This window comes from Cyprinus carpio, chromosome A23 (assembly GCF_018340385.1).
Source record: "Cyprinus carpio isolate SPL01 chromosome A23, ASM1834038v1, whole genome shotgun sequence".
Taxonomy (NCBI): Eukaryota; Metazoa; Chordata; class Actinopteri; order Cypriniformes; family Cyprinidae; genus Cyprinus; species Cyprinus carpio.
In genome coordinates this window covers 23,383,416-23,400,254 of record NC_056594.1, presented here as the reverse complement: position 1 = coordinate 23,400,254, position 16,839 = coordinate 23,383,416, and the positions used below count along the sequence as shown (strand labels likewise).

The window sequence follows — 16,839 nt, the reverse complement described above, 5'->3', positions numbered from 1 at the left end:
ACAACCAGCAATAAATGAAGCACACTAGTGTACATTATTACATTAAACATGTCGTTAAATATCCTGGCTTAAGGCATTTTCTCAGGAAAGCACGAGTGTGTGTGTGTGTGTGTGTGTGTTTCATCAGAACTGTCTATCTGTTGAGTGTGTTGTGCTGCCTGTGGATGAGCTGAAGGTCTTGTGAGTCAACAGGTGTGTGATTAGACGAACATGATATCGATACGCCACAGGAGAGCAGCAATTAGCCAACTGCAGCTCAAGGCTGAACACTCACACACACACACAGCTGTCTGACAGCATAAGGGTACCGAGCGACGTCTACGCTAAATGTGAGAAACACAGTGGCTGTGTGACATGTGCTTGTGTTATCTAATAACAGCATCACTGCGTGTGGGAATGTGGAAATATCTACTTTCACATTCCCATAGGAATTGCTGGAAAAAGAAAATGATCAGGATCTTGGTCCTTGATGCATCATTTAAGAAGAGCTTTCATCCTGTGTTTACATGATTTGAGTATTTACTGATGCAAATGATCATCTGTAAGTCCATATATTTATTCCCCACAAAGCAAAATGACCTAAAAAAACACTATAACTCTCTATAGGTACAGTACAGTATATGATTGAGTCAATAAATTATAGCATTTAAGGCTCTTAACATTAAATCCTGTTTTTTTTTCTTCTGATGTATTCAGAAGGATTTCAGTTTTTCTTTTTTAATAAATCTGCAAAAATGTCAACAATTCTGTGTTTTTCTGTCAATATGGGGTGCTGTGTGTACATTAATGAGGAAAAAAAATGAACTTAAATGATTTTAGCAAATGGCTGCAATATAACAAAGAGTGAAAAATTTAAGGGGGTCTGAATACTTTCCGTACCCACTGTATATATATATGACTGACAGAGACTCTCACCCAATAGTGTGTCTGTTCCGTTTCTCTGTGCGCCATATGGATAGCTGCGATAGGCTGATGGTGAACGGGGCGGGGAGATGCCAGGTGACTGTGGTGGAGACCACACCTCCTGTCAGATACAAGTGTGAAACACATTCATTAATTAGAGGAAAAGTATCAAGCTACTGCTGCATGTCATCTCTGATAAACCGACCTGCTTGTCCATGCTGGTGTCAGGGTGTCTGAGTACAGGTCTGTCTGCAGGGGGACGAGGGGCGGAGCCTGTCACCGAGCCCAGGATGTGAGACTGGCTCTCATTGGTCAACGGTTGATTGGGGTAACGCATCTCAAGCTCGTTCGTTATCCCGACAAACACAGGAAGAGGAAGTTCTGTAGAGAAGGGTACATGACAGTATGTTCATAACAGCATACTACTCATACTACTATTTTCTGTGTACAGTGAATTGTATAGTGGATTAAACAGTATATAATTTATTATAAATAATTTGTATTTTCTTGCATTTATTTTGAATTTATTTAGCTTGTTTAATTTTACATCTTATCAAATTATGACAACTTTTAAACAAGATTTTTAAAATAAATAATTATTAATTGATTTCAGCAGATTAAAAAGTCCCACCAGGATTGTACTTCTTTTTTGTGATTCCTTACAATCAAAGTGACTGGTTTTTTTAAGTTAATGATTTTTATATTTACGTTATCACATGTATATTATCAAAAACACTAAATTTACAACAGTAAAAGATATTACATATGACACAAGATGTATAATAGTTATATAACATTACACTAGATGTTAAGGATGAAATGATGCTCCCCGAGCCGGTTGAAAATCAATGAAAGTATGTGACGATTCAAGTCTGTTGAGATGTTAAACGAAGGGTGGGGTTTATATGACTGTATCTGTGAGGAGAACTGACTTAAGAAAAGTTTTGATGATAATTTCTTTTTATCTTGCCTCTTTTGTAAAGCATGGCAGTGCCACTTTGTTTGCAACGTTAACCAAGGAAATGCTCTAATATCTCATAATCTAATTTAAATAAAAAACTACTCACCCTGTATGCAGCACCTTTGTGTGGATAGTGATATAAATGCAGTGGTTGCCTCTACTTTTAAATGGAAAGAGCACAGGCAAAGCTTTAGTTTGTTTATATGAAGAGATTGCTTTTATTTGTGTTTTTTTTTTTTTGGGGGGGGGGGGGGGTTGTTGTTTTCAAATTTAAATTTAGATTTGACATATTTCAATTTTACAAAGGATTGTGCAGCATTTTGTCTGAGAAATAACAGAAGGACAACTTTTCATTTATAATTTCATTTATTAATCAGTATCGTGAATCGTATTGCATTGTGAGTTGAGTGAATCGTTAGTAGAAATAAGTAGAAATCTTATTATATTCTGTATGATAAAACTCTATATTACAGTTTTCATAATGAAAAACAAAAAATATGTCAGTCAGTCCTGGTAATTCTTTTTGACATTATTCACTTTCTGCATGTGATTTTCCTCATTTATGTATTTTATATACATATAAATATCAGACTAATTTGTGGGTTAAAGGGCGAATTATGCATGATTGCAAAAAAAAAAAAAGAAAGCCTTTAAAAATTAAAACTTGCATTGTTTTGTGATCACTGGACTGCAAAAAAACTGGAGGGTCTGATTAAAACAGCAGACAGAAGCCCAACACCCTGATTAGCTTTTTTAGCAAGAGCTTAACTTTGCACAAAAAATGTGCTGATCTTGATGATCTTCTTTAAAAAGTAAACATAACCCAGCCAATCATCTCTCAAAGGAACCTTTGTCTTTCCTGTTTACAAACTCAGTCTTTCTCCTCGTGTTTCCACAGTAAAAGGGCCAGGTAAAGTCATTTATGGGTTAAACAGAAGCCGACGTGCTTACATCTGAGCTCCTCTCTCCGCTGTGAAGGGTCTCGCAGGCCCGCGGGTTCCTGAGTAACAGTCTGTACCAGGATTAAAGACTAATCCAGGCGCCGATCGCCACATTTCAGCCCGCCAGGGTGGCCTGGAGCTGTGCTGAGCTCTGAATCAGCCTAGTGCTCAACATCGCTGTGTTTAAGTAAATAACTTTAGGAAATGTTTTAGCTCTGCTGAGTTAATATTTGAACTCTTTTCTGAACAAAAATAATATTATTGAAAGTTGAAACTAGTGGTGCTTGCACAAGCAAAACTCACTGCTAATGGCTGTGGAGTTATTAAGGTGTTCATCAGGAAACAAGGGTGCTCACAGATAACAATTATTTGCTTATTTAACAAATAGTATGCATAATTACTTGTGTAGCATTTTAAATGAAACATTCAAATAAACTTGTGATAATTTAGGTTGAAAAACAATTAGTCATTATATAAATAGTTATTTTACGAATAATAAAAATATTAATTAGAATTTTTTACCCTAACAATAACTAAATACATAATTTAATTAAAAAAATACAATAACGATAATATTAATAATACTAATAATACTAATATTAATAATTTAGCAGAAATAATGAATAATCGGTTATGCATTTATAAATATATTAAATATTATAGATTTAATTAAAAACTGTATTAAAAATTAAATAAATAATAACAACAATCATCACCAACATAAAATACTCATAATGCATATTATGTTTTTATTTTAACTGCCTTTTTTAGCAGAATTAATAACTAATAATAATAACTAATAAATAATAATATGCATATGCAATTTATAAATAATTACTTTTATAAATAGCAAGACATAATGAATTAACACAATAATTAAATTAACAACAACAATATTAACATTAATAATAATAATAATAATAACATTAATGTATATTTTGTTTTTATTGTATCTCTGTTTTTGCAAAAATAATAAATATTAATTGGTTATGGATATTGCAAATGCCTCTGTATGGGTCTTTAAAAAAGACCTGATCTCTATTTTATTTAATTCTAAAATTGTAGTTCTATTTTTTTAATCATAATTTTTAGTTAGTGTAGTGCTGATTATTTTTGAAAGACCTACTAATACTGTAATAAATTGAATTTTTTTATGGTGGATTCTAAAGTAAAATGAAATAAAAATGAGTTAATAAAAAATTAATAATGGTGAATAATCTTGAGTAATAAAGCTTTCAAATGATGTATTGCTTATCAGGATGAATTCATAATTTGTCAGTAAAAACACTGCTGTCACGCCACACAACAAAAACTGAACTTCTAATGTATAAATACAGATTTAAAGGGCAAGACCATAAAAGGAGGCAGTCAGAAGCGTTTGAGGAAACGGTCCTGCGGTTTAGTTCACACAGGCTCAGTCTCAGCGAGTTTTAGCGCAGCATGTGGTGCTCTCTTCACGCAGCACAGCCTCTGTGCATTATCCCTCGTTAGCATAAATCCAAGCACGCTAGGCCAAATCCCTGATCCCGTTTGGTTCTCCCTCTGTTCACAAAAGGCTGAGGACTTACCACCTGCGATGCTCTCCAGACGTACCGGCAAACCTGCCTGCGCCGCGGCCATCAGCTTCAGAGCCCCGTAAAACTGTCCACAGCCGAAATAGCCAAGCCGCTTAGCACCACACACTTCTGTTACCTGTTATGGAGAGAGAAAGAGAGAGAGAGAGAGATTTATTAATGAATGGCCACATGGAGACTTTAAAGTCACAGAATGTATAGTTAAGTCAATTAAGCTGCAATATTTCAAAAGCATTCATTAATGTAAAGTGGAAATCATTGCTTAGTAGCTGAAAATGCTAACGTGGGAAAAAGAAAAGATAATAGCTAAATCCTCATTATTGGCTCTACAATGGAAAGAATGAAATTCACTTTCATCTGTGCTTCTGTAATTGAAAACTCGTATTGTAATGACAGCCTCGAGCGCAGATAAGAAAACACATGTCCTGCAGGAAGTGTTTAACTACAAACACAGACCTTCAGATTAACAATGGAACTCACTTTAGACAAATGCAGATGTTAAAATGATCTACCCCTGCTGAAAACACATGCTGGTCTTAGCTAGCTAAAGACGGCCTTCCGGTTTGGCCTCCTGAAAAGTGCCCAATACTGCTCTAAAAGCATTTAACAGACCAACCACAACAGGCTCAGACCAGTGAAACTGCCTTAAGCTGGTTTAAGATGTCATCCATCCTGAAAAGACATCACTGAGAACCTAAATGAAAAATCGAAACACTTCAAAACGATATAAAATACCATTTATTTTTCCATAATATGACATAAACTACCAATTAAAAGTAATTCTGAACCAATTAAAAAACAGTGACAGTAAATTAATTCATAACATTATACCAACAGTTTTTTTTTGTTGAATAAATGCTGTTCTTTTGAACTTTCTATCCATCAAAGAATCCTGAAATCCATGTATCCCAGTTTCCATAAATATAACAAGAAGCACAACTGTTTCTTGAGTAGTAAATCAGCATATTAGAATGATTTCTGAAGCATCATGTGACACTGAAGACTGGAGTAATGATGCTGAAAATTCAGCTTTGATCACAGAAATAAATTACATTTTGAAATATATTACAACAGAAAACAGCTACTTTAAATTGTAATGATATTTCACAATATTACTGTATTTTTTTTTATTTTTTTTTAATCAAATAAATGCAGCTTTGTTGAGCATAAGAGACTTCTTTCAAAATATCAAAAATCTTACAGACCAGAAACTTTTAAGCAGTACAGTGTTTATGAACGAAACAAGATACTAAAATGCTAAATGTAGGGCGGGACTTGATTTTATGCATTCAAAATTGTTTGGATGTTGAAAAGTTGCAAAATAAAAGGGCTTGATGATGTCAGCAGAAAAGGAAAGGCATTTCAAAGGTGGAGGAAGTTTGTACATTTTGATTTATGATTACAGACAAATTGGAATAAAATTCAATAACACCACAAACATGCATTAAAAAAAGTAAACAGCATGAATTTGATCTGTGAGTTTCAATACTAAAATACAAACTCTGAACCCAAGTCTAAATCATCGCTGTATCACTTTCCTAAAGTTCTATGAGACTAAAACTACAAATTCCTCCTGGGAAAAGCACACAGTAGCAATCGAGTCATTGTTGCATCACTCCACGCAACTGAAATCCATCCTTCCGTATAGACATAATCAATAGAGTTGAGCTCTGCGAAGCATTGTAAACGCCTTCTCACACACAGGAAAAGATCTGTGAGCTTTAAATAGCAGCACATTGTGCGGTGTGCAGTTAAATATAACGAAAGAGAAAAACAGCCTGTTGTGCTGTTCAAGCCAAACTGGTTTCTGAATAACTGAACTTCTCTTCAAATAAAAGTTTCACTTCAAGACTCTTCAGAAGCAGCACTACTGAGCACATACAGCTAATAGAATAGAAGAATGAAATGCAAGTAAAGTCATGCTTGTTCCTGAAACTCTAATCTCACCTACGGTGTTCCCTCTGCCTTTCCAAACATTATCTGAAGAACTTCTCAAACACTGACTCAGCGTTCCTGTTCCACCATTGATCGCATTCTCCTCCGATCCCTGCAGTGCTGATGGTTCATTACTCAACGCAGCGCTGAAGGTGAACTTCAGCCAAATATGACTCAAACAAAAAGCCTGCTGCAAAACTCTCATCGAATCAATTGCAGAGGTCCAGTAGATCTGGTTTCAGATCGACATTTGTCTCCAAAATTTTTTTTTTACTAATTTCTAAAGGAAGCTGGGACATTTTGAACACCTTGACCTCCATTTCCACAGAAATGATGAAATAATACATTGACATCATTTCACATCTAGTAATTATATAAGTTCACCAACAAGGTCTCCAGAATGCCATGCTGTGTAATTAAAAAGAACAATTCAATGTATACAAATAATTGTTCAAATAATAGATTTATTTAATCATTTTATATTATTTTCTGAAAAAATACTGTATATATATATATATATATATAAATAAATGTATAACATTTAATAAAAATATATAGAAAAAATTTATAGATTTAAATGTTTAGATTTAAATTTCGAAATAATATAGAATTATTTTCTAAATAAATAATTAGTAAATGAGATCATTCTATATGGATAGGCACAGCAAACTTAGATTAAATATTACTATACTGATATTATTATAGGACCCCTATACATTTATGAACAATATAATACTTTGTAATGTGCAAACCTTATCCCTTTGTTTATTGTATGTGGACAAGCTGCAAGGGATTCTGGGATATTTTTATGTCCTCGCTTTCATACTGAGCTAAAGGACTACATGAATTAGTTTTGGAATATACTCTAAGGAATCTTCATTTTGTTGGAGAAAGCAGGAACTGGATGTTAAGTTTTATCATGTGTGTAGAACAACCGATTCAATACTTTGTTTAAGTGCTCTGATGAAGAGCAGCTCTGTGCTTCCAGCCGCTGAAGTCAGCTGTTACTGTGACTGATAGAAATAAAAAGCTTTTGACAAGAGCCTCACATGCTCTAAGGGTGACCCAGCAACTTGTCTTGAGTTCGAGAGAGTGTATGAGAGTGTGTGTGAGTGTGTGTGGCGGCTTAAACTCGGTGTAATCATCTGACCTTCAGCATTACTTAAGCCTGACCTGCATTCTCCTGATCCACACAGAGCACAGATAATCTTACTCCATACATGTACACGTTGGGGGAGGATAATAAAATCGGTTAGAAACCTCCCCACCGAACCCTCCTCATGACAGCTTATGGGATGCTGGGATACTGGAGGCCAGTCGATTGCAGTTCCTCTCATGGAGACAAAAGAGTGATCCTGCTTTTATAAAACATTTGTCCGGCACATCTCGCCTTCTGACAGGAGGTGATCATATCCAAAAGGCAAGAGTGATATTTATACAGAGTAATATACAAATAAAAAAAAAAGATACAATTACAAATGTCAAAATTCATACTCATTACAAATTTATAAACTCATAAATTAAAAAAATAAAGTGAGTTTATAACTTTCAATTTCTTTCTGGAAAGAAAATGCAAGAAAGAAAGTGAGTTTATAACTTTCAATTTCTTTCTGGAAAGAAAATTGCAAGAATTGCGAGAAAAAAAAAGTCAGAATTTTAAGATAAAAAGTTGCAATTACAGTTGTACTGTTTTATTCTGTGAAGGAAATGGGATTCCATAAAAATCCACTAAAAACATCTTTTAGACAAGAAAAATGTACCTAAGAATAAATATTTCTATAGATATTAAAAGAAAATTATATCTATAATGATATCCATAATGATGCTGAAGTGTTTTGTCTTTGATCCATTGAAAGATTACTTTTTTTAATAAACTAGAAAATAAACAAATTACTAAATAATAAAAAATACACAATAATAAAAATTATAAGATAAAAAAAATGAAAACTTAAAGCATGTCTATGTAAATGCACAATGATGCTGATTTATAATCAGCTGATCATAATTCAATTGAAAATTAACCTTGAGCTTCTGTAGAAGCACTACATAATAATAATAATAATAATAATAATAATAATAATAATAATTATTATTATTAAATTTAAAAAAACATTATAAATCATTACTTTTATAACATATTTGTATTATGTCATTGTAATTTATTATAAAATTGTCAAAAAAAAAAATCAGCTGCTATTTCAATCATCTAGTCTATGAAAGCAATTCTACGCATATCTAACTAAATAAATTTAGTATAACCAGACTGAACAGACCTCATCTATAAACCAACCATTGATTAAATAAATCTGTGTGGACAGGAAGCAGCATTAAATGCATTCCTGTTCAACCGGATCAAACTCAGCTCATGTACCGTCTGTTTCCTCCATCTGGGGCTGAGAAGGGATTTCACAGCATCACAACACAAACGTGCAGATGCCAAAACAGTTTTTAAGCCCCTGGCAACAGAGATCACGCCACATGACACACCCCGTAAAATTATTATTTCTGCAGCAAAAAGGTGTTTATTATGTTAGCCTGTTAAATAAAGCTCCAGTGTGTAATTCCTGCAACAGTAGCCATGGTGTGAACCATTCAGAACCAAGCTGAAAATCACTTTTAAATCCCAAATCAATCCCTGAATTTGAATTGAATTCGAATTTAAGTGGCAAATAGAATTGCACATTTAATTTCAAGTAATAATTTATTATATCATAAAATAATGAATTATAATATAACTTAAAGATTACACAGTTGAATTCGAATTTAAGTAGCAAATATAATTGCACATTTAATTTCAAGTAATAATTTATTATATCATAAAATAATGAATTATAATATAATTTAAAGACTAAGTTTATTATTATTAATAATAATAATAATTGCAATTCAATTACAACTGCTATTCAAAAATTATATTTAACTTACAAATACAGAAGCTCACAAGAAATTTACTTGAACGGTTTGATACCATGGAACATTCAAAGATAAACAAATGTCAGGGGATTGTGGGAAGCACCACTTGATCTGATGACAGTGACTTCGGTTGCTGCATGTGCAGTAGTTGTTGAACAGGTTGGTCCGGTCCGGAGATGGATGGCTGCATTTGAGGAAGAAACTTTGTGTGCGTTTGCGTTATGTGGATTCCAGATGCCATGCTGAAATGTACATCTCAGGAAGAAAACACATCGCAACTGTTTACAAGCCATTAAACAACATTACTACAATGACACCCACTGCCATAAAATGTTTCCTGGTGAGAAACAAATGCATTCTATAGCCCTTATTACTACAGTATTAGAAAAAAAATACAGTCTCTTTGTCAAGCAGTTAACATGCCAACACTCTCCTCCAAGAGACAGACTTAAAAGTGTTGCAAATCCCACAACAGACTTATTCTGCTGTTAGCAAGACACTAAATCTGCACTTCGCCTGTACTGTCAGTCATTTACATGAAGGGCTGTCAGTGTGAACACAGTTTGACATTTAGAATGACCGGAATACCTTAGCAACAATCCTGAAATGCCCTAGCAACAAGTTTAACCACACAAAGCACCTAGCAACTAGCTAAAAACTATTCAACAAACTTTAGCAACCACATAGCAATGCCTTGGCGACCACTCCAGCCACCTTAACAACCACATAGCAACATGCTACAATCATTTAATAAAATATAATAAACCCATAGCAATGCCTTGGCAACCACCTAGACATTCTCAAGCAACTACATAGCAACATGCTAAAAAACACTCAGCACATGTTAACTAGGGCCCTATGAATTTCACAAAAACATGGAGAGAACCCCATAATACAGTTATGAAAATGGAATTTACTGTTTAAAGTGGAATGTCATGGAATTTGCCACATTTTGAATGAATGTATCAAAAGTAGGTCAGTACACTTAAATCAAATAGTGTCTGAGGACCGTATAGAAGGAGTGATTGGACTAATTTTCATATTAAGGCAAGACTTGTCATAGCACTTCCATATTATTGCTCTTTTGTTGGTTTTGATGGTTTCTAATTTCCTCATTTGTAAGTCACTTTGGATAAAAGCATCTGCTAAATGACTAAATGTAAAATGTAAATGTAAATATAAATCTATGAATAGATTTGCATGATATAACATTACTGTTGTTATTTTTAAGTATTCTTCACTGCATAATATAAGATTGTGGTTAAATGTTTTAGATCTTTGTTTTAAAGGGGTCATATGACGTTGCTAAAAAGAATATTATTTTGTGTATTTGGTGTAATGCAATGTGTTTATGTGGTTTAAGTTTCAAAAAACATTATTTTCCACATAATGTACATTACTGTTTCTCCTCTATGCCCCGCCTTCTGAAAGGCATCGATTTTTACAAAGCTCATCATTCTGAAAAGCGAGGTGTGCTCTGATTGGCCAGCTATCCAGTAAACAAAACCAATAAAACCCATTACAAACGAGGCATTTGTTGCATCCAGTGGGGACATAATTACTGATTATAATGACTTCTATGGTAAAATATGACTTTCATATGACCCCTTTAATATCACAAATTGTGTCTGTTCATTTACAGGGTGCCCTAACTCTCACGACAAGCTGATAGAGTGGACACTTGAGGTGTGGGGAGGAAGACAGACTGATGGGTTTTCATGCTGAATGCAGTTTCGTTTATATCAATAACACTACCTAGCTCTGTCAGGTTAAAACCTCATCTTGTTCTGTTTAAGTAATTTTTTTTATATATATTATACCTCCTGGGTGGAAACTGTGTATGGTGCAGCAAATGCAGTTCATGATGGTAATGGAGACTGAAGTATTAAAGAACAGCAGACACTTAAAGTAGCATTCAGGCATACTTTATTTTTATATTTTCAATAGACCAAATATTACCATTGTATATCAGTGGAGGTATGCATGTTTTGTTGATTAATAATCTGTGAGGACATGAACATGAACTTCATCTCCAGAGCTGCTCAAAATAAATGTTCGGTTTAACTTGAAGAAATGGTGACAGAAATACATTTTACAGTAGAAATTAGAATGTATGTCTCAATGTAATAATATTAATAATAATAATAATTATTATTATTATTAAACCTTTATTTATTAAGGAATAATTATTATTTTCCCAGAAAAAAAAGGAAAGCACTTTATTTAGTAAAAATAAAACAATTTGATTTTTTTTTTTTGTATTAAACTAATTTCCAGAGCCCTTAAAATGTAATTTGTAACTTTGTAATTTGTAAATTTATCTGTAAGTTTCATTATTTCAATTAATTACACATGCTTTTTAATAACTGAAATTTAATATAAAATCCCCTGGAAACCCATCAAGAACACCCTAGCAACAACACAGCAATACACTAAAAAACATTCAGAAAATTTTAGCAACCACATAGCAATGCCCTAGTAACAAAAAAGCAACCCCCACACAAAAACAGCCCTGCATCATGTTGCAAGTTTTGCATTCTTCAGAAAACAAATATCTAGCTGTGGTTGAGGGAAAACTGTGTCACTCCACGTAATCAAAACACTGAAGAACTTTGATTGTCATTCATGAAAAGCAACACATCAACTACTTCCTTTGACAATGAGCCAGGGACTGTCATCTTTATACAGCTGAAGATCACTCAGAGCTCAGCACTCGCTCACAGCAGGATCTGAGCGGATGAGAGCAGTCCAGAGCATGCTGACAGACCTCCCGTGGTCACACAATGACTCGTCTATTCCTCTCTGAACACACATGTCTCTCTCTCTCTCTCTCAGCTGTGTATCGTTTCAATTACCTCACCATTAACTTGACTGACTTTAAATGAGGGTCTGAGGAGACACTGGAGATGATCGAGACGCGGAGAGCCTGTATAATGATCTTTTGTTGACCATGAGCCTGGGTTTTTATTGTTAACTAAAACTCAAATTAAGACCATAAAAAGATTATTTTACATATGTATCTGATTACATATGTGACTGCTTCTTCTTCACTGTGTTTTAATCCAGAGATTTATTTTTCTTTCAGAAGATGCGTAATAGCGACTAGAACCATATAACAGTGAAAATACAGAGAAAGCCGGAAAATTCTGTCAATGGCGGGAAAGCATTGTCTCTTTCCCTGACAGGGAAAGAGTTTAGTGAAATAAAATAAAATATAATAAACATAAACTTATTTTATGTCACATTTTTGCTTAATTTAACTTGAAGCAGTGTTATTTTAGTATCATTGAGATACTATTATAGTTTTTATTATTATTTTGAATAAGTGTTTATTTGCTGTTTTCAATTAAATTTTAGTTGATTTTATTTCAAGTAACAAAAATGTTTTTTTTTTTTTTATGGTTTTAATTTTAGTTTCAGTTTTAGCTACTATAATAACCCTAAGGGTTTTTCACATTATTTTAATTTTAGTTTTAGTATAACATTATAATACCATTCATATTTTTACTTTTTTATAATTTAAAGAAGAACCAATCCGATGTATAGTTGACATTTGAGGCTTAATACTATAGAAGCACTAAAAGTTTTTCAGTAAGAGTGTTTTCAGCTTCAGCTGTTTATTTAATAGAAAAATACGGCATGCAGTTGCATCAAACAATGGTATAAACATCATTCAATGTAAATTTTGATAATCAAAATTAATAATCGCAATTACAATTTCAAGGAAATAATCGACAATTATGATTTTTGTCATAATCGTGCAGCCCTAAAGTAACTAAAACTGAATAAACTAAACTAAAAATAAATTATATAGACATATTTAAAATATAAAAATGACAAAAAGACACAAAACAAAACTACTTAAACTATTAAAGTGAAAAAAACAAATAAATAAAAAATAAAATCTAATTTAAAATTTTAACAAAAACTATTATAGTATATATAAACAATATTAAAACAACACTGCCATAATATAATCTATCAAAAACAAACATTTACAACCCAATTTACAATAATAAAAAATACTAAACCCAAACAATCCACCATAATCTATTCAACATGTATAGCATATGAATGTCAAGCCATAATACAAACTACTTCCCCCATACCATCTAGTTTATATTGTTTTTATTGTGCATTGAGATGTAAAAAAAGTATTTTTTACAAAACAAAAGGAGGAAAATTAAATTGAGCATGTGACCTATGTTTCTTTATGAGTATAGTATACTCATACAAAAACATAGGTCACATGGCTATGTGTGATGCTTCCTGCTAATGTGGCCTTCCCAAATACGTTTGTGTGTGTGGGTGTGTGTTCTGCTGTCTTTTAGGGGTTAAGTCAGTATGGGTCGCCGAGCCAGGGCAAACAGACAGGAAACAGAGCAGAAGGACATGCTGGACTTCCTGTCTGTGCAGGAACACAATGAGATGATTCTCAGAGCACACTGCAGCAGCGCTCCATGCCAAAGCCTGCTGAGACACACTTCATCTAATCGCCTGTGTTTGTTTTTGTTTACATGAGATTACTTGTGCCTGAAACACCATGAAATATGAGCCAGAAAGCAATGATCTTAGAAATCATCTTCTATCCATTATGAGATCATATGAGTTCAAAAGTTTGGTGTCTATAAGATTTGAAAATGTTTTTGAAAGAAGTCTCTTCTGCTCACCAAGACCGCATTTTTAACGAAAAAATCCAATAAAAACAGTAATATTATGAAACATTTTTACAATTTAAAATTACTGTTATCTATTTTACAATGTAATTTATTCAAATGATGCAAAGCTGAATTTTCAGCATCATTACTCCAGTCTTCAGAGTAACAATAAAATTAAGAAATCATTCTAACATGATTATTTGATTAACAAGAAACATTTTTGATTACTATCAATGTTGAAAACAGTTGTGCTACTGAATATTTTTGTGTTAACCGTGTTACATTTTTTTCTGGATTCTTTGATGAATAGAAAGCTCAAATGAACAGCATTTATGTGAAATTGTGTCACATTATAAACGTCTTTACTGTCAATTTTGATCAAATTATGCATCCATGCTGAATAAACGTATTAATTCCTTTAAAAAAAAAAAAAAGAATGGTAGAGTATTTCATTGAGAAATTGTATTTATTATTTTATTCATTCATTCAAATTTTTTAATAAAGAGTACTGACTATGAAAATAGTTTCAAAGCTTCCCCAGCCTGAAAAGACTATTTATTGAAACTAAGCTGCAAAAACTTCTGACATCAAATTAATATATCATATATTAACACATGACTGTCCAATTTAACACATCAACAACACCAGCTGGGTGTTCAGAAACTTGACCCAGTCAGTCACAGTGAGGTAATCAGTAGGACAGATTGGCTACTACTGATCCTAAACACCCAAAGCGAAATACGAAATGAGCAATGCACAAGGCAAAGCACATGCAAAGTAGCTATATACACACAAATCTTAAAGCTACAGTAGCAAAAAATAAAAAATAAAAAATATTGAATAACAGGGACTGGTGTTTTCTATATCAAAAGCTATATCAATAATACAGAAAAGAAGAAAAAACCCTGTTGCACATATAAATGTGCAGGCTAGCCTAGACAATAGACCAATACTGATAGACCAAAATAAAACTAATATGGTCAATGTAAACTTCTTGCTGCTTTATTAGCCATATTCTGTAAACCAGAGCAACATGCAAACCTTTTCAAGGATTACTGAAGTGAAATGAGGTATTATTTTAGATCCTGCCTATAACAACCAGTCCTGTGAGCCAGTCCAGCCCAGTGTTATCTGTGTGAATGAGGCAGCACCCTTCCTGTCATCCGATTTCACACGCTCACACAGCTATTCACGCTCACTGACAACATACACAACTGTGGAGTATTTGAACACCATCTACAAAGCCTGACCAACTGAACACGGTAAACACCTTTCACTTGACTCATGATATGTCAGATGACACATGACGTGTCCTAGTGTTTACAATTGTAAAAAAAATAAAAAAATAAAAAAATCCTCACTACTGATGCTTCAAATGTTCCTCAAAACAAATCAGTAACATACGGAAGTGTTTTTAAACACTGTTTCTTTTAAGTGTTTATTAAGTCAGCGAAATATCTTCATAATAAGCACACGACCCTAAGAGTATTTTACTATCCAATAGCAAGATAAATCATAGTGTTTCTCAAACAATAACAAGTCAGAATATAAGCATCTATAAGCAAATAATATATCACCAAATCAGTGTATACTGACAACAGCATCTAGTAAACACTACACATATTTTGGCATGGTACCATGGCAATAACAAGGTATACAAATATGGCAATCATTCACTACTATGGTAAATATTTATATTTAACACTTCATGCTGTTAATAACAGCGAATGGAATACATTTTCTTTCTCCTTGTATTTTTATATCAATATGGCACAAGATAATCTTATTTAAATCAATGTGAGAAACGAGTTAGGTTATCAAATCTGATTACAGTTATATTACCTAAAACATGTAATGTAATGGATTACTTTTTGGATTACGATTTTTGTCATGACATTTGGAATCAGTAACAGACGATTTGTAAGTAATACCCAGCACTTTGTGTGTGTGTGTGTGTGTGTGATTTATTAGTGAATTAATCCCATAAAGGAGATTACATTATTACATATATGTATGTAGCATACACTGAATCTAGTATACTACAGTATAGAGTACAGTTACTGTATAAACTACATAGTACACTTTCAAGTGCCAAAAAGTACCATGGTACTGTCATGTGTTTTTGGACATGGTACCATGGCTGTACTGCGAATATCTTGATGAATATCTATGTCAGTGCAATGGTGTATAAACATGGCCCTCATTCATAGGTCAATGTTTTTACATATCAGAGTACTATAGTATTACCATCTGATACCATCACTGCACCATATACGCTCGCAGGTCCCTCAACTTTACTCTTTCCTGAACACACGGTCACATACTGTACATCCAGACACAGCAGATATCTGATACTCGAGCGCGCGCAGCCCCCCAGGGCGTCCCCGACACGCTCGTTGAGGGGCGGCGGTGAAATCCGCGTAAACTCACCTGGTGCAGCGTCTCGGCCGGCAGCTGCGACGCCCGGAACAGCTCCGCCACTTTCCCCGCCGCCAGTTTGCCGCTACTGTCGGGCTGACAGAGCGCGTACAGCCCGGAGTAACATCTCTGCTCGCTGTCGCTCAGGGAAATTAAGGTCCCTCCGGTGCCCGCGGCGGATCCCTGATCCATCCCTGAGCGTGAGCCGCAGACGCCGGGCGACCAGATGTACGGCCTCTCAGTGGCCCTGCCTGTGGCGGAGGGAGGAGCGTCCGCTCTGCGGTGCTCTAGTACACACACACACACACACACACAATGAACTCAGATGAAGATTCTCGCTCAGTACTACATCTAACCGCGGAGAGGCGCCACAAGCCCACACAAACTATCACTGCACTCATCAGACTAAATATTTGCATTTTGATTAAATATTTACATTGATATTTTATTTTTCTAATAAAGATGTAAATGAATAGATTCAAGATATATATATTTAGACTTTAAATGTAGCCTAAATGATTACATTTACATAGCGT

The 16,839-nt window shown here is 34.0% G+C and overlaps 1 protein-coding gene across 5 annotated transcripts in view; it reads right to left on the bottom strand.

Annotated features, from left to right (window-relative positions):
- LOC109048187 (ralBP1-associated Eps domain-containing protein 2-like) overlaps positions 1–16,606 on the bottom strand; it is a 33,578-nt gene extending 16,972 nt beyond the window's left edge. For 2 of the 5 annotated variants that reach the window (XM_042713672.1, XM_042713674.1), the window contains exons 1-4: positions 16,316–16,606; positions 4,374–4,497; positions 1,109–1,284; positions 916–1,024 (exon numbers count right to left, since the gene is read on the bottom strand). In XM_042713672.1, the coding sequence (XP_042569606.1) occupies positions 916–1,024; positions 1,109–1,284; positions 4,374–4,497; positions 16,316–16,495 (589 nt within the window). In that variant the 5' untranslated portion in view covers positions 16,496–16,606. The remainder of the gene's footprint in view (positions 1–915; positions 1,025–1,108; positions 1,285–4,373; positions 4,498–16,315) is intronic. The other 3 variants (XM_019065875.2, XM_042713673.1, XM_042713675.1) reach the window with 2 other exon arrangements.
- Between the last annotated feature and the right edge of the window lie 233 nt (positions 16,607–16,839).